The sequence below is a fragment of the Triticum aestivum genome, chromosome 1A, assembly GCF_018294505.1.
Source record: "Triticum aestivum cultivar Chinese Spring chromosome 1A, IWGSC CS RefSeq v2.1, whole genome shotgun sequence".
Taxonomy (NCBI): domain Eukaryota; kingdom Viridiplantae; phylum Streptophyta; class Magnoliopsida; order Poales; family Poaceae; genus Triticum; species Triticum aestivum.
In genome coordinates, this window is record NC_057794.1 from 565,975,615 (window position 1) to 565,993,817 (window position 18,203).

Here is an 18,203-nt window from a genome sequence, read left to right on the forward strand (position 1 = left end):
TGACATCCTCCCCAGCGAACGTTCCCAGCTAATAGGGTCCTTTCATAAATTAATTAATTTGGTTTTCCCTTTTGTTTGTTTTTTCTTCAATTCCTTTACTGTTTTTTGTTTTCCGGTCGTTAAATTTGTTCTTTATGTTTTTCTGCATCATTTTCTATTTTAATGAATTAGACATGTATGAATATATTTCCTACTAATGAACATATCTTTACAAAATTTTAAAAATAGTGATATCTATGGATAGTGGAATATATTTAATTATTTTATTATACTGTACATTTTATATCAATCGAAGTAATGTTTTTACACAGAGTTTTATTTGTCCATGTGTGTCTGAAAAAAAATTCACATCACATTTGTAAATTATCTCGAATACTAAAACTGGTTTATACAAAACTAGTAAATGTGCCCGTGCGTTGCAACGGGAGGAAAGAAAACTTCACACACCTCTAGCGACCTATCAAAAACTCTGAGGTGCAAGTCTCTATTGAACTTATTCAAAGATTAGATGTGACTTGCTGAGATAACAACCAGGTACCTTGAAGATTCTCACCAGAACACCCAAGCAAAAAAGAAGAGTATTTGATAGGATTGTGCTTTCATACACAACAATCAGGTATGTGGTTAAGCTCAAAGTAAGCTATACTGGCAGCTAATAATGATGCAAACTCCTTAGTTTCTGATCAAGCAGTACGCCTTTCCACTCCTCTATCCCTTTCAAAAGAAAAGAGAAAGATAAGGTTAAATTCAGATGTCCTGTGTTGCATTGATGATCTGGTAGATCCTTTTCCTATGCAATATCTCAAGCCATATATGATCGCTCTTACTCTGAACTGCAAGAGAGCATCCCGTGTCCACACACCGAGATGCACGAGCACATGCGCGCTTGCGTGCGCCTACAACTTACCCCCTGACGGACAACTCCCGTCATGAAACTGGAGCACGGAAACTGAATTGACCAGCAGCAGAACATCAAACAGTCTAAATTCAATGCACCAGAGGAGTATGTTTTATCTCTCCCGTTGTTTCTGTCCTCACGAAATCCTCACTTCTCCTTGTCGCCATCCTCCACATCAAGTGCCCCCGACCCTTCTTTGAGGCAACACAGCAGGCAGGCAGCAGGCTGGACACAGCAGCGAGAGAGGTAGAGGATTGAAGAGGGCTTCACTTCCCGGGTTTTATGGGTCGCTGAAGCTTCAATGAATGACCTGAAGAGAAAGGGAACACCAACTCTCAACATTCCAAGTAATACAAACTAAAATAAAGTAAATTCATGCACAACGATGAATCATGTGACAAAAATTTTAATCAGACCAAATGAGTATTTTATTATCAAGAAAAGGACATACAATTCCTAGTATCGTGTGTCAGTTCCGGTATACTTCATCAGTTTACTCAATAATAACATTACACCAACTTCAAAAATTAAGTACCATAGTGGAACTTAATGAAAGTATCAGAGAATAGAACAGGTCTATTGATTACGCGTACTTGATTGTTGCTCCTTCTTTACCAATAATTCCACCGCAAGAGCTATTAGGAACTACAAGTCTAAATTTAGGCCTAGCTTCAGCTTCATTGGATTCTTCACCCTGGAAAATAACAGGAGAATATCAGTTATCAAACAATGGCAACATGGTCCTACAGACATGACCATTTGCAAAACAAATTGTTTTACCTCTGATAATAGTTTCTCCAGAACCAACTCCATGGCCTTAACTACTTCGTCAAACAGTCGAGAGACCATTATGATTCTATCATTTGTACCAGGGTAAAACTCATGGCTGCGCGATAAAGTGGGTATGCTAGCAGCTATAGATTATTACAGCGACAAATTGCAAACTACACGTAATAACACCGACCCGACTGCTTTCCTAGACTATTGGCTGCAATGATTTTACTAATCATGAATAACATATTCTAGTATTAAATAAAGAAAACATGCAGCTTGGATTCGACACAAAATTAGAGCATTGCATTTGAAACAGACATTAGGGCTGGTGTATCAATTTGGATGCTAGCCATACCATCAACTATAAATCTTCCTGCGTCTGCATCTTTCAGAAGGATACTATACTGTTGTGATACATAACAAACAATAAATCAGAAGTTAGATCCATCAGTGGATATGCTAGGATGTCTAAGGAGAATAAATTTTCCATTCATTCTATACCTTTGCAGACTCAGCTACAATTTCTGGAAGTTCATTAGCCATAACATCATTCAAAGCCTACATCCAATTTGCAACCAGAACTACCTATATAATCGGCATTTAATTATACAGTTTATGCTAAGAACCTGAGTAGCAGTAGAAAAATGAATCACCGAATGGTTATTTCACAACATTGCTCAAGCCTTAACATCATCAAAGCCGGCGACGAACTTATAACCAGAAGTACCTAGTATTATTTTACTGGCTTATGCTAAGCATCTTAGTAGCAGTAGAAAGAGTAATCGTTAAATGGTTATTTCACAAGGTTGCTCAAACTGTAAAAGGTCGTATTTCTATCAGTTCTGGACCTTCTGGTGACACCAATAAAATGTAATTTCTCGATCTAGTCTGAAGTCTATAATTGTCCATGGAAGAGAACAGAAATGTAAATAAAATTTATTATGAGCATGCTATATATTGCTTTTTGCCAGCTCATGATTCAATATGTTCAAACAGCAAAAACATGTGTTCTTTTAATTCAAACTACAATGTCGAGCAAACCTACCAAAATTTATCTTTTTCTTCTTATTTTTATATTTAAATTTATATATTAATTAACTCCATGGCATATAAATTCCCATGCTAAAGGAAGCGTTCCAAGAACCACATCACCTGCTCCCAAGTGAATCTCTTATGAATCAACAACATACATGAAGCTCGTAGCGGGTGCTCTGGAACAGGGTTTATCATCTATGAATAGAACTTCGTTAATGGTATAAGAGACTCCAGAATGGCTGCTCTGGAAAGTACTTCATGTAGGTTGCTGATCAAATAAATAATTAAACATAAAAAATAAGAAGAGAAAGCATGGAAAAAGATGTTATTTGAGTAATTACTACCAGGCAGAAAACTCCTACTGTCCATGAATTACAGATAATTCTTATTGTACCATGAGTCATGCATGAACAAAAATCCCCTGCAAAGAACTACAGAAATACTGTAAGAAATTGTAGAAACTGAATTCATGTATTGACAGAGATCCAAAGTCCGCAAGATGATAATGAGGGAAACACCAATGGACTGAAAACATTAGCAAACATAGACGCGACAGCTTTTTGGCAAGTCCCAATTCCCAAGCCTAAATATTAAGGAACACGTGGCTAACTACATCAACTTGTTTACCACTATTCATGTCAGGTGACACCACCATCCTCCTCGCCACGCTGCTGATTGCTAGATGTCCCCATCTCCTTGTTTTTTCTCTTGTAGGTCAATCCTCTTGTTGTAATGTTTCACGTGGCATACCAGTCCTCTCCCTGAGTTATCATCCTTGCACATCTTTACCTCCGATGCTTCCCCTCCCCATCTTATTGTTGTCAATCAACTCATCCTCAAGACTGAAAGGAGCAAACCATCGGATTATTTCCCAGAGAAATGGACTGGTCTTCTTCCCATCGGTGTCCTTCTGCTACACACGCAACTTGGACCCTTGTAGCCATTGCGTTGTGCCAGTCTCCAGAGATGGTGGCAGCAGCGCCTTGTGCTCGCCGGCGTCCTCCTTTGAGACTTTCTGCCATGGTCATGGACGCCCAGAACACCGCTGTCGGAGCAGGCAAGGGAGAAGAGGCCGGGTTCTTACCATATCCGCCATTGCAAGGTAACACAACTGGACGAATCAATTACTTGCATCATGTTTCTTCTTCAGACATGGCACAACCCTTAATAGAGGAGGAGAAAGCGACCTTATGGGGTGAGTGACCGTGGTTCGGCTGGATGAATCTGCCGGCGTCGAGCTTGAGTTCGGACTCGATGAAATTCTGGTTGAGCTTGTCACCACAGGCCAAGCACACCCTCAGCAATTAGCTCATGGAGCTTGGTGCAGCGTTGTGGGCCGATGACGCACGGCAATGTGGCATGGCTGGGAGGAAGGGGGTCCAGTGGGGCGCCTACCAATTAAGGAACAATAGCAGTAGCCAAAACGCGAGGAGACGCTCACCTGGGCGAGAACCGCCGCGAAGGACATCCCCAGCGGCAGCGCGAGGCCCTTGCACGTCGTCACCGGCGCCCTTGCCGTCGCCTTCGCCGCCGTCTCCTCTCCGAGCGGACAATGGTCGCCGGCGCCGCCGCAGGTGAATCCCCTTGTGCGGCCGGGAGCGCCGAGAGGCCGAGCCGGTCGAGGACGCGGAGGAGGAGGTCCTGTCGGCCTCCGGGGAGTCGCCGGCGACGTGGGCAACCCCGTCCATCGAAAGGGGGGCCGCTGGAGTTCAAGCCCCGCCGCTGGACCTCCTCCCGCACCTCGTAGATCGCCTCCACGCCATCCCCCGAGCAGGATCCGGCCCCTGCCTCGCCTCCTAGACCGGATCTGGCCGGAGATCGTCGTCATCGCGCCCGGCATCGTCTGCATCGCAGCCCCATCTCGCTCGGAACCGGCGAGGAACACCGCCACCATGTACTTGGAGTTGAAGCTTCGCCGCTGGACCTCCTCCCGCGCCTCCTAGATCGCTCCAGCCTCGCCTCCTCGATCGGATCTGGCCGGAGATCGCAGCCGCCGCGCCGGACATCTTCTGCATCGTGGCCAGCCTCGACCTGCAGCTCGTCTTGCTCGCCAGCAACCGAATAACAAAACACAGGGTCGTTTTTGTAAGAATGACGTATATCATATATCCACTTAAAAGGGGACTGCGGGTTGAATAACAAAAAGGACAGGGACTATTTTGCAAAATCGCTAGCGAAGACGGACGACAGAAACCCAATTTTCTTTATTATTAGGTAAAGATTTTAGTATGCACCATCTTTGCATTCCATGAACCTGTTTTTTTCTTTCAAGTCTCCAGTAATACAATCGACATTGGAACTCAAATAAAAACATCTGAAAACGAAGTCTCTTTTTATTTTAAGTTGATGAAGACGGCCACGAATGGGAATTAAACAAGAACTATATTTTCCTATATTTTGTCTTTTTTAGGGGTACTACATTTTGTCTGAAATGCCCGTTGGATGAGCGCTGGGCTGGGCCTGGGCTGCACTCACTTGGTCACCCGGCCCCGTTCGGGCTCCACGCTGCACTCCCACTAAAAAAACCTCAAGTCGCACAGCAGCCAGAGCGGCGGCCAGCGGGGTACCCACCGGCGCGGCGCGGACGGCCAATCGACCATTCGACCGCTGCTGCCGGCGCGATCTCTCCGGTACCCACCTCTTCCTTCTCCCCTCATATCCCGGCCTACTCTTCTGCTCGCTCACTGGAGCTTTCTTCGCTGCTTCCGCCGTGTCCGCTGGGTATGCACGCCAGGTGTTCGACGCATTGCTTGGCGCGTTTGGGGTGGTTGCGATGTTCGAAGTACGATATCATTCGATGATGTTGTTGCTTCTTTGCAGCCTTGCAGGAATGATGGTAGCATACAAGAAACCACACCCGCAGCCACAGTCGTTGTGGTCAGACCTCCCGCTGGACATAGTAGGCCTTGTTCTCAGCCTGCTCCCCGAGTACGCCGACCGTGCCGTCTTTGCTGCGGTGTGCCCGCACTGGCGTGCGGCCGCGAGGCAGCAGCTCGTGCCCCCGCCACTGCCTCTTCTCGCGCTCCCAGACGGCACCTTCTACAGCATCTTGTACCCTAGGCTCTATTCCTTCCCTGGTTGCGGCTTTGCAGGGTACGAGAGTGTCTGTGGCAGCTGGCTCGTCTTCCCACGTGACGACGGGTGCTTCCTGGTCAATCCATTCTCCAGGGCCACCGTCACGCTCCCTGCTCTCTCCTGCGTCCGACTCCGTCCTCCAAATGCAGTCGCTAAGTGGTCACTCGAGGATGGGTCAAAAGTTGCCGACCCTTACATCACATGGATGCATATCAATACATCGGAAAAGCTGCACATAAGTAAGCTATCCCGTGCTCGCCAAACCTTGTTGCTGCACTGGTTGGCATTGGACACACCAGCCAGATTCTACTGTGCCAGCCAGGGGCCTCGTCGTGGTCAGTGCGTGCTTACGATCAGTGTAAGGGGTTCGAAGACATGGCGTTCTACCAGGGCAAGCTCTACGCCATTGCCAATGACGAGAACCTCCTTGTGGTGAACATCAGCCAGGACCATAGCACCGGCGATCCACAGGTTTCTTGGATTGGACAAATCATCAAGGGTGAGCCATGGTATCCAGTTGTGTTGGAAGACAACACTATGCCCTGCAAGAAGCTCTACCTGGTTGAATCGCATGGGGCACTGCTGATGGTACGAAGGGCAATTTGGTGCCGGGTACCTGGACCTGGAGTGCCTGGTGAAGTTATTGCTGGAGTGAGCGGGTTTGAGGTTTTCAAGGCCGACTTTGAGCATTCACGGTGGGTCAAGGTGTCGACCATGGGGGATGACCAAGTGCTGTTTCTAGGGCGAAGGTGCTCCAGGGCCATGTCTGTGTCTCAGTACGGGCTGTCGGGTGATTATATCTTCTTCTTGGATGATGATGAGGAGAATTGTACGGACTACTGCTACGACAAGGAGAACACTTCTTTCAGCGCCTATGACATGAGATCCAGCAGTGTCCTTCCGGCATGTCCCAGTATTTTCTGGAAGTGTTGTAATGAGATGCGTCTGGCTGCATGGCTCTTCCCTGAGGACCGATGAGAATGTGTCATAATGTTCTATATATGCAAGCTGCTCCGAGGTTATCTAGCCATGCTATAGATGTTGTTGTTCCGGGGTTATTCTCCAACTTTCTCATAAGTTATCTATCTGACTGCGGTAGTATATGGTGGTTGGGATAGTGTTCACTGGTTCCCCTACAATCCGTGAAATGCATTAGTAGTAGAAAATAGTAATATTGCTGCTGTCTATCTGAGCTTTGTTACTCTGCTAAGTGCTGTTTGTTCATCAGTGCTTGTCTGAAGTTGTTGTGGTGGTTACTACTATGGTGGTTTTTGATTACTAAAATGGTTGTTGCTGTGCCTACGAAAGATCTTAAAATGCATCACTGCTTAATCTTTGACTGAGTGGTCTCTCTTTTTCTTTCTTTCTTTTTCTGCGATGAGTTGGCATGGCATTCTTTTTTTTTTTTGGCTGACTACCTTGTAATGCGCATCTTGTGCTGCTCGTGAGGTCCGTTTGATTTGATTTGAGATTCAGCTAGTCAGTGCTTCGGAAGTATTTTATCTGTGCAATCGCAGTAAATTTATTGCTCCTCTTCACCGGTTGACGGCGAAATAAAATGGAATTGCCACACCTGACAGCCACCTTTTCGTGCCGTTATTTCAAAAGCACGAAGTTAATTTGAAAGGCTACTTATGAACCCAGTAATGCTAAAATGGAGCAGACAGGGGTGCAGTGCCATTAGAATGAGCTTTGGGTGTTGATTTGCACTGCGCCAGGGATCATCTGGTGCATGTCTCCTCTGCTTAATTCATACTCTTAGATTTCTCTTTCTATATTTGTGTCCAGAAAACAATAGTTTTGTAACTTTCGTTACTCCAGTGCACGCATGCCATAACCCTGCAGAACAAATTAAACTTGGAACATGATCAGATCAGCTAAGTGATTGCCAGTGCCTATCGGGTCATGTTTTCAGAGAAGTATGTGGACTCATGTTAAATATTAATGCACACCTGGACCTAGATTTATTAACATGCCGGCAAAGTAGTCAACAAGGTGTTTCAGTTTTTCCATCTATTCCTAAAAGTACTTTATCCCGATCTTGAAAAACCGAAGAACTAGCTTCATTGATTGGTCCTTTTTTTTCTTTTCCTTTTTGCTCTCATATGTATTGTTTCTTAATTATTATTAAAAAATTGAATGAAACCTACCCGATATAATGGGTTTATGCCCTTGTGACACAATCTAAAATCTCATCAATTCCAGGCTTCGGGCTTGTATCTGATCATTTGATATTGTTCTACTTATTAATATCACATGTTCCCTCTGTAAAGAAATATAAAAGCGTTTAGATAACTAAAGTAGTACATTTTTAAAAATAATTATGTTTGTTTATCAAATGCACTTTTTTTGTGAGGAAAAGCATGTTCGAAGATTCCTTAACTTCTTGCATACTAGTAAGTGTACACGTGCAATGCACGTCAAACCATGCAAAAAAAACTTAGTGGGATATTTAAGTGATGAGTTAGTTCAAACGTGAGCAATGTGGGTGTCAGTTTTGGCAAATTAGTGTCTAAAAAATGGTTTGGCATAGCAGGGAGTGATATATCCTAGTCTGTTATAACTGTTAGGAAAAATAAGAAACGAATAAAAAAATATCATATTAATAGGTATTTCATTATTGAGAATATACACAATAAAGATTACATCAACCACAGAGTTATGAATTCACATTTCATATGATACATTTCCATAGAATTTACATATATACATGAATCAAAGGTCGACAAAAACAGACGTGCATCATGTCAAAAACACAAGTGCCCATCATCGTCGCGATGCGCTGCAACAAATAAGAGTAAAAAAACCAAAGCACCATTCCGATATTCGATTTTGAAACAGTGGGGATAGGTACCTCTTCATTCAGAAGAATATGATACAATTTATTGCCTTGATTGATCACCTGAACTTATTTCAACCTCACTGTTGCAGTGAGGATGTCCCTTATACTTGCATGTGACTGCTCAATGCTTGTAAAATCCCAACACAATGAAGAGAATGAGACCAAAAGCTATGGACAAAAAGTCGTAGAGAACAAATATGAATAAGACAACAAAATTTATGAGGTCAGGTTCTAGAAAACATTTTGAGACAGAATAGAGACAGAATATCATTTTGGCAACCTTGCTCATATGTTTTAATCAGTACAGAGTATGTACCTGAAACAGATTGCCTTTCACCACACCTTTTTTCTCCATTGATGTGCTTCTCTGTAAATGAAAGCCTATGGACAAAACAACACCCAGATTTGAGAAGCATGGAGGTTACTTTTAGTAGAAAACACAAAAGGGGCAATCATATTATCACGCTTTCTATTTGGAGTATTGTGATCAGTTAAAATAACCAATAGAAAATCATTTTATTGTACAGTATAAATCATGTTGCAAGGTAGATCATTTTATTGTACAGTAAGCTCTCCAAAAGCACCTAATTTCAGTGTACAATCCGAATTGGTAAGAATACCTATAAACATATAGGCATGGAATTTCTTAGTGCAAAGATTAAAACAACAGAATTGTGTAAACTTACAAGTTTTGCAGATTTTTTCTGAAATCGATTATTTTCTATCAGATTATTTGCTAGAACTAATATAGAGTTGGGATAGTTGACATTGATGATTAGTAGTACTACTTGGTATCTATCAATACTAGAAGAACGCCCGTGCGTTGCAACGGGGCCACATTAACTTTAAGAGTTCAATATTAATCATGTTAATAGTATATTTGATATTCTCATACATATCCATCTTATTAGGTACGGGATGTAGAGGTTAATTGTTTCCTTTATTTGGATCAACTTCCAAGTTCCAAGTTCTAAAATTACCCACGTACATGAGAACTAAATAATTTTAGTTAACAAAAGAAGACTACTACTCATGAAAAGTTAATCTGCATATTCTCCTTGACAAGTTAAAAAGGTCATATATATGTTTGCATGGCTCTCTATTCTGTAAGGTTATTACATAAAACTCTTGTTCAATTAGAAAAAAGTTATAATAAGCAGCAAACATTAAAAGAATAGGTGTCTGATTCCAGGTCGTGCTTCTCCAAATGAATGTGTCACTCACCTAAAGAACTACCAGATTACGACCAATGCCAAAATCTGGGTTGTCTTCTCCCAAGAAATTTGTACAAGCCCCTCGTCATTCTTTGTCTGATTGCATCATCTAAACCAGGCTAAATATTTTTACTTTACCCATGTGAAATTATGCATCAAGTAATCAGGTAAACAAGTATAGAATGACATGCAGATGTAACCTGACCTTTCACCTTGTTAGGGAGTCCCTTCAATCCAAGAATATACAACATCCAGAAAAAATAAAATCAATGTCATAATTAGTAATCATTTTTCAGCAACAAAAGATAAACAACAATTGGATTTTTAAAACAAAACCCACAACTACACAAGTATATTAGCACAAGTGTGGATCCTGTCCCACTATTCATTTGTTCACAAAAAAGTTCAGAATAGCAATCTTGGCGAGCCCCGTGCAAGCATCCCGTGATCTCGGCCAGGATCGATCTGCATGGCATGCTGTCGATTCTTCCAAGAGTGGGCGCTGAAAGGAACGATCCCGAACCTGCATTGTCAATCGGACAGAGCTGCATCGGCCTTCGGATCAGAGCGTGAACGGGATCGAGGAATTTGGAGGAAGTGAGGGAGTAGGATGGAAATCACGAGAACTCACCCGTATCTTGGGTCGTGTTAGTTCTTCGGGGGCTGCCACGGGCTGTCCTCGTCGCCATCGGCGACTCCGCCACTATAGCGCCATGAGCGTGGGATTGAGGGACGAAGGGAAGGAAAGAAAGCGGATTAATGACGTACCTGATGTTTGGTATGTAATAATCGGGTTAATTACTGTTATAATTCATTAAGTTTGTTTCTTTATATTACACTTTGGCGCTAGGAAGGTGGGACTCATATTGTAAAAAAAGGGAAGTTCGCACTGATGGATGAGGAGATCTCTTGCCTACGATTTCAATTACCAATTACCGAATCAGGCTACGCTGATTGCTCTCGATTTACTAAATCAGAACTTGCCAAAATATTTACATGATTGAATTGAATCGACACCTGCCAAAGCAAGCACGAATAAATGGAAGGAGAATCGGACGTGATTCGGTTTTAAGTGGGAAGAAGAAAAAGTTAAGGTGGGAGGGGTGGTGAGAGATGAGACAAAAATAAACCAAACCAAAAAAACCGACGAAACTGGGAGCCTCGGTACGAGGTTAGGCCCTGGAGTGCGTGGGGCGGGTGGGGGCCTCGGTACGAGGTTTTTTCGGTTCGTGGCGGCTCAATGTGAGGTGGGAGCAGGTACCAAAAATAACCATGAAAGGTGGGACGAAAAAAAACCTGGAAGCGAGACTACCAACTGCTCCATTAGGAGTAGAGATTGTTAGTCGAACTGAGACTGCTTACAACCATTTGCTATAGAATTTACAGGTGTACTGAAGGATATTAATCAAGAGCAGCCAAATCATTTCATATATGAAGCGAAAATCAAGAATTACTGGCATTAAGGTAATCAGTGAAAGCACATACCCGAACAAAATTTGAAGCAACCAATTTGATTACATCAATTATAAAGAGTATAGATACATCAATTATAACTGGAACTGAAGATCAGTCACACACTTGTTGAAATGGAGCAAGGTGTGATGACTTAGATTGTCAAGGATTCAGAACATGAGTGAGAATTTGAAGTACGAAGAACATACCAGGATCCTATGGGGAGAATGTGGTGGGGCCTGTCTAGGCGATTGGGCAACCGCAGCAGGTCATTGAACTTGGGAGTCTTGGCCATCAAATCCTTGACAATCTCCTCAGCCTTGTACGTCACATTACCAGCTAAGGGAGGCCCTGTATTACAGCAAGAGGTGTTCAGAAATCAGATCTTGAAAATAATGCTACACTGTATGCAGAATCATGTCAACTGATATAGAGGGAGATATGACATATGAGTCAATCGCCGAAGCTGCTTGCTGCGGAGCATGGCCACGAACATCTTGTTAAGTTTCACGGTGTCGAGGTGAGAGTTGGGTTACTTCTTGAGGCTGCACATATAATACAGATATGGGCAGAGAACATACCTTTACTATTGATGACTGCAACGCAGGGGCCGCTCCACCACGCCACTTCTCAGGCTCGCTTGCCGACTGCGACGCCGGCTAGGAGGCCTCGTGTGCCGCCCACCGGAGGCGGCCACCGCCGGCTGCTGCGGGTTTGTCGTGGCTTCCGTCACCCCACATTGCGGCTCGACGACCCAGATGGTAGCGAGATCCTGGCAGCCGGATCACACCCTGCACACGTACGCCCTCCATCACCTTGTCGTCACCCCGGACTTCTTGGCCCGCACCGACTCGTCCCCCATCCCGCCCACCGCAGCCGCTTCAGCTCGACGGGGTCGAGCAGGCGCTCCGCGGGCGTCAGCTCCCGCGCTTTCTTCTCCTGCTGCAGCGGTGCCTCGTCCCTCGCCGCGTACCACAGGACCGACCTCCCATTCCCATCTCCCCCTGCCTACTCTTACCGGTCTTCCTCGACGGGACGTGAAATAAGGGAATGGGTGCTAGGTCTCGAAGAGCCCAAGGGAGCGGACCAGCGGATGATCCCGAGGATGGCTCGGCGAGTGCAGCCGCCAGGGACGCCGACGCCGAGGGGATTCTCGTGGCCGTCACAATCGCCAGCGGCAGCATCCGCGGCAGGGGAGGACGCGTTAATTGTGCCTATTTTTCTGGAATTGATCGCTTTATTATTTTTTTCTGGCCGCGGACTACAAGGGTTCGATAGATATGGCAGAGTTTCGTCCGCCCACGTGAATTGCTAGACGTACACAGGTGAGGGTTAAGTTTTACGTTGACGGTTAGATCTAATTAGGTGGATCAGATCGTGTGGTGATATTTTCTCTCGGTAGTTTTGTGTACGTGTTTTCGGGTGCGTTTAAGAATATGTTTGCTTGTTTAATAGTAGTAGAGATATAAATAAAATCCCATGTGGCATTTCGCTTTTTAAAAATGTTTGATTTTATTTTTTTACTCACAGGTTCTTACTTCCTCACTCTAAATAGTTTTTTTCTTCTCCAAGTTCCACTGCTGCTGCTTCAAGGTATTGGGCCATGTTTGGATGTTTGGATCAGCGAGAGCAGGCCCATAAAGCTTGGCTCAATAGCACTCATTGGTCACATGGTCCCGTTCGGGCAAGCCACTCCACGTTTCTCAAAAAAAAAAAAGGGCAAGCCACTCCACTGTCCACACTCCACTCTCGCACGACAGCAGCGGCGGCGGCGGCGGACTACACACCGGCTGCGGCGCGGCGCGGACGGCAAATCGACACACACTCCCGGCGCGGCTTCTCTGGTACCCTCCTCTTCCTTCTCCCCTCACCTTACCGTCCCCTTGTGCTCGCTCAGGGGGATCCGTCCCTGCTCCCGCCATGTCCGCTGGCTATGCACGCCAGGTGCTCGACGCATTGCTTGCCGCGTTTGGGGTGGTTGTCAATGATGATGTTGCTTCTCTTCTGCAGGACTGATGGCAGAAGAGAAGAAACCACACTTGCAGCCACCGCCGTCGTGGTCAGCCCTCCCGCTGGACCTAGCAGGCCTGGTGCTCAGCCTGCTCCCCGAGTACGCCGACCGCGCCCGCTTCGCCGCGGTGTGCCCCCAGTGGCGTGCGGCCGCGAGGCAGCAGCCCCAGACCCCGCCACTGCCGCTGCTCGCGCTCCCGGACGGCACCTTCTACAGCCTCCTCTCCGGCAAACCCTTCCGCTTCCCTGGCTGCGGCTTCGCTGGGTACGAGAGCGTCTGTGGCAGCTGGCTCGTCTTCCCGCGTGACGACGGGTGCTTCCTGGTCAATCCATTCTCTGGGGCCACCGTGACGCTCCCTGCTCTCTCCAGCGTCCGACTCCGGCCTCCAAATGCAGTCGCTAAATGGTCAGGCCACAGAAGTGCAAAGATTGCCGACCCTTACATCACATGGATGCATATCAATACATCAGAACAGCTGCACATAAGTAAGCTACTCATGTGCTCGGCAAACCTTGTTGCTGCACTGGTTGGAATTGGGCACACCAGTCAGATTCTAATGTGCCAGCCAGGGGCATTGTCCTGGTCAGTGCGTGCTTATGATCAGTGTAAGAGGTTCGAAGACATGGCATTCTACCAGGGAAAGCTCTATGCCATTGCTGATGACGAGAACCTCCTTGTGGTGAACATCAGCCAGGACCATAGCACTGGTGATCCACAGGTTTCTCGGATTGGACAAGTCATTGAGGGTGAGCCATGGTATCCAGCTGTGTTTGAGGACAACACTATGCGCTGCAAGAAGCTCTACCTGGTTGAATCACATGGGGTGTTGCTGATGGCACGAAGGATGATCTTGTGCCAGGTACCTGGACCTGGATGTTAGATTTATAATCCCGTAGGATCTACTTAACAGATCGTAAGCCAGACATTAGATCACCTAATAGCACAGATCAGAGAGATGGATTAGGTTCTTACCACCAATGGAAGCAGCCATTGGTGTCGACGGTGCGAAGTCCCGTGCCTGCTCGATGCAGGCTTGATGCAGGCTCGGTGAAGAGGCTCGGTGAAGATGCACAGATCAAGCCTGCATCGAGCAGGCATGGGACTTCGCACCGTCGACACCAATGGCTGCTTCCGTTGGTGGTAAGAACCTAATCCATCTCTCTGATCTGTGCTATTAGGTGATCTAATGCCTGGCTTACGATCTGTTAAGTAGATCCTACGGGATTATAAATCTAACAATGGTGTCTTAGCATGGTTAAGCCTAGATTAGATCCCTAAGATGATCTGTTTAAGTTTGATGATCATGATTACGACCTAATGATTAAGGTTAGCCCTCTGTTAAGTCAAGTCCTAGGGTTAAGAGGTTTCTGTTTAAATGACTAATCTGCTACTGGATCAGTGCTAGTTCCTTTATGATTATCAACAAGTTATGTTAGTTTACCTGTATCACGCTTCCGCTTCAAGTAAGGTTAATTAGCACTGGTTTTGTTTCATGTTAAGAATATAGAAGGAGGGGAATCAGATGAATCACTCGTTTTTTCCCCTAATTATGAGAAACCCTAGCCCTAGAATTTTTTCCCCATTCCGAAATCCCAAAATCAGAGTTAAAATGTTGAAATTAAGAGAAAAAGGTGACGGGCTCACCCAGATGACGCCGGCTTTCGGGGTCCGCACGGCCGCCGCCGTACGCGCACGCCATGGCCGGGACGCCGCCGCCCTTCGGGGTGGCGCGCGGAATGAAGCAGCAGCCGCCGCTGCTGCGCTCACGCACGCGCGCGTCGCCTGGCCTCCGCGCCTTGCACGCCGTCGTCGCCGCCGAAAGCTTGCGCCAGCGACCGCTGGCGAAATGCCCCGCAGCCGCCGCCTGCTCGCGCCACCAAACGCCGTACTCGCGACGCCCGCAGCCACGCTCGCCGGAGGAGCGCGCCGGACTCGGTCCGCGGCACGCTGCTCCGTCGAACGCAGCCACCGCGCCGCCATGGCCGTTGTTGTGCGTCGCCGTTCCGACGATTGCGGGAACGAAATGGGGAATTGGCCCCTAGGGTTTGACCCTCGCTCGTTTTGCTCCGTGCGGGATGATCGCGGCCATCGGCCCGATCGGACGGCCGAGAGCGACGGGTGGCTCAGGGCAGGCCTTCGGGCATTATACGGGCCGCCTTCGCGGCTGGGCTTCGGCCCGAGTTGTCTTAGCCCGCAGAAAAGGCGTTTTTTTTTGTTTACTGGGCTAGGATTTAAAGAGCTGCCGTGGGTTTTGGGCTAAAATTGAAGTTTCTGTGCGTTTTCTATTTATTCAGTGTGTTTCCGTATTATGATTATTCCCAAAATGTTCTTGCACTGTTATAAATAGAAAATTGACAGAAAAATGATTCTGAAAATTATGGTTTAGTTTTCTGAATGAAATGGAACCAACGAGAAATTTTATTTAGAAAACTTTTATGAATTAATGTTTGTGTCATTTTATGGCACATTTATGTTCATCCCATGGTAATATCAATAAATGGAGAATTATTAATGTTGGAAAATTGATATTACACATGAGATTAATTTGATCATTTTTGTAATACAGACCAACGTTGTTTTACATTTTTGAATCATTTCGTTAATTCCTTATTATTTTCTGCCCAACGGTGATATAATTTGGAGTTAATTTTTGCATGAAAATTGATCAAACCAACGTAGGTTAATTTTTGTGCAATTTAATTTAATTATGATGTTCTTTTCCTTTACTTATGATATTTCGAAACATGACAGCTTCCGGTTCTCGTGGCCTCGAGATCGAGCCACTTACTGGGAATAACTTCCAATCGTGGAAGGACTCGTTGCTTTTGCACCTCGGATGGCATTAGGTTGACCTCGCACTGAGGGAAAGTAAACCAGTGGAACCTGCAAAGGGTGCCACTGGGTATGCTGAGCTTAAGAAAGATTATGATACTAAAGTTGAGAAGTGGGAGAGGTCAAACAGAATGGCGCTCCTAATTATGAACTTCTCCATCTCGACTGAGATTAAAGGGGCTATTCCTGCCAATGAAAGTGCCGCCGAATATTTGAAATCGGTGGAGAAACAATTTAAGGGCTCCGAGAAAGTGTATGCAGATGAGCTTTTGCACAAGCTGCTTGCAAAATATGACGGGCATGGAAATATGAGGGAGCACATCTTAAGTATGAGCAATGCCGCAGCAAAGCTTAAAACCATGAAGTGTGACTTGAACGAAGAGCTTCTGGTGCTCCTAGTTTTTAGGTCACTACCCTCACAATTCAATCCATTCAAGATAAACTATAACTCTCTTGAAACCAAATGGAAACTATCTGAACTCATTGCACATTGCGTTCAGGAGGAAGAGAGAATGAAGAGTGAGCAGAAAGATCAAGCTCTCCATGTTAACTCTGCAAAGAGGAAGCATGAGAACCATGCTCATAACAATAATGTGCCCAACAAAAAGCAGTATTCCAAAAAGAATCCTCCACAGCCTAAGCAATGCAACGAGGCAAGTTGTTCACGTCCCGCACCTTCAGCGGCTACTTCAGTTAATCTTACAAATGCCGCTGGAGAAAGACTTTGCAATTTTTGCAAGCAGCCAAATCATTTCAAGGCGGATTGTCCAGGTTTTCTTAAGTGGCTGAATAAAAAGGGTAAGGATGAGATCACTCGTGTAGATGAATCTCTATATGTTGATTTTTCTGAATCTACATGGTGGATTGACTCAGGTGCGACTGTTCATGTCGCAAATTCTTTGCAGGGATTCCATATAAGCCACACCCTAAAGGGAACAAGAAGACTTAATGTCGCGAATGGGAAGGAGGCTGAAGTTGAAGCCGTGGGCTCCCTCACCTTGAAGTTGCACACTGGTTTCCTACTTCAGCTCAAGGACATTCTTTATGTGCCTACTTTGATTAGGAATTTGATTTCAGTTTCATGTTTAGATGATTTTGGATTTCATTGTACCTTCGGGGAGAAACAATGTTTTTTAAAGTATTGTAATAAGGATGTTGGTCTCGCCGTCCAACGAGGCAAACTTTATATGTTAAATCTTTCCGGTTATCCTATGTGTGTGAATCTCTGTGAGATGAATATGAATGAACGCAATCATAAAAAGAATGGGAAAAGTATCAATCCTTCTTCGAAATTGTGGCATCGTCGCTTGGGCCACATTTCGAGGGGGAGAATGGAACGATTGATTAAAGAAGAAATACTTCATCCGCTAGATTTCTCTGATGCGGGCAATTGTATTGGTTGTATTAAGGGAAAATATGTGAAAACAATTAAGAAAGGAGCAGTAAGAGCCACATCGGTCCTTGAACTTATTCATACTGACATATGCGGACCTTTTAACGTAAAGTCTATGGATGGTTTTGATTCCTTCATTACCTTCACAGACGATTTCTCTCGCTATGGCTACATTTACCCCATACGTGATCGATCCGAAGCTTTGGACAAATTTAAGATTTATAAAGCCGAGGTTGAAAATCAACTCAACCTAAAGATCAAAGTAGTACGGTCTGATCGCGGGGGAGAATATTATGGCAGGCATGCTCCTTATGGGCAAATTCCAGGACCGTTCGCAAAATATCTTGCTGAAAATGGAATAATTGCCCAATATTCAATGTCTGGTGAACCTCGGCAAAATGGCGTAGCTGAGCGTTGCAATCGCACTCTTATGGATATGGTACGTAGCATGCTTAGTCATGCGAACTTACTAGTAAGCCTTTGGATGGAGGCATTGAAAACAGCTGCACACATCCTAAATCTTGCTCCAACTAAGTCAGCACCGAGCACACCTTATGAGATGTGGGTGGGAAAGAAACCGAGCTTGAATTACTTGCGAGTGTGGGGCTGCCCGACTGAAGCTAAAGTATTCAATCCACATATTAAGAAATTGGACCCAAAGACAGTCAGTTGTTTTT

At 45.3% G+C, this 18,203-nt stretch overlaps 1 protein-coding gene and 1 pseudogene across 2 annotated transcripts; one reads left to right on the forward strand and one right to left on the reverse strand.

Moving 5' to 3' along the window:
* Window positions 1–564: 564 nt before the first annotated feature.
* On the reverse strand, window positions 565–4,789 carry LOC123068394 (uncharacterized). Of its 2 annotated transcripts, none has more exons than XR_006431704.1 (3): window positions 2,028–2,680; window positions 1,492–1,592; window positions 565–1,208 (listed from the first exon to the last, which is right to left on the reverse strand). XR_006431704.1 is itself a non-coding variant. In XM_044490982.1 (3 exons), exons 1-3 carry the CDS (start codon window positions 4,599–4,601, stop codon window positions 1,046–1,048), a joined length of 717 nt encoding a protein of 238 aa, XP_044346917.1. In that variant the 5' UTR covers window positions 4,602–4,789; the 3' UTR covers window positions 565–1,045. The 2 variants fall into 2 exon arrangements, 1 of the variants encoding a protein (XP_044346917.1); XM_044490982.1 differs by lacking the exon at window positions 2,028–2,680 and adding an exon at window positions 4,149–4,789.
* Window positions 4,790–5,152: 363 nt separating this feature from the next.
* LOC123181503 (uncharacterized) lies at window positions 5,153–6,812 on the forward strand (annotated as a pseudogene).
* Window positions 6,813–18,203: the final 11,391 nt, after the last annotated feature.

Bases quoted from the DNA above. Each gene is read 5' to 3' on its own strand.
- LOC123068394 (XM_044490982.1), bottom strand. From the start codon at position 4,601: ATGGTGGCGGTGTTCCTCGCCGGTTCCGAGCGAGATGGGGCTGCGATG. The intron at 1,593-4,148 runs GTGAGCGTCTCC...GTTATTTTCCAG, and splicing joins TCGCGGCGGTTCTCGCCCAG to GGTGAAGAATCCAATGAAGC. The intron at 1,209-1,491 runs GTACGCGTAATC...CTTTCTCTTCAG, and splicing joins AAAGAAGGAGCAACAATCAA to GTCATTCATTGAAGCTTCAG.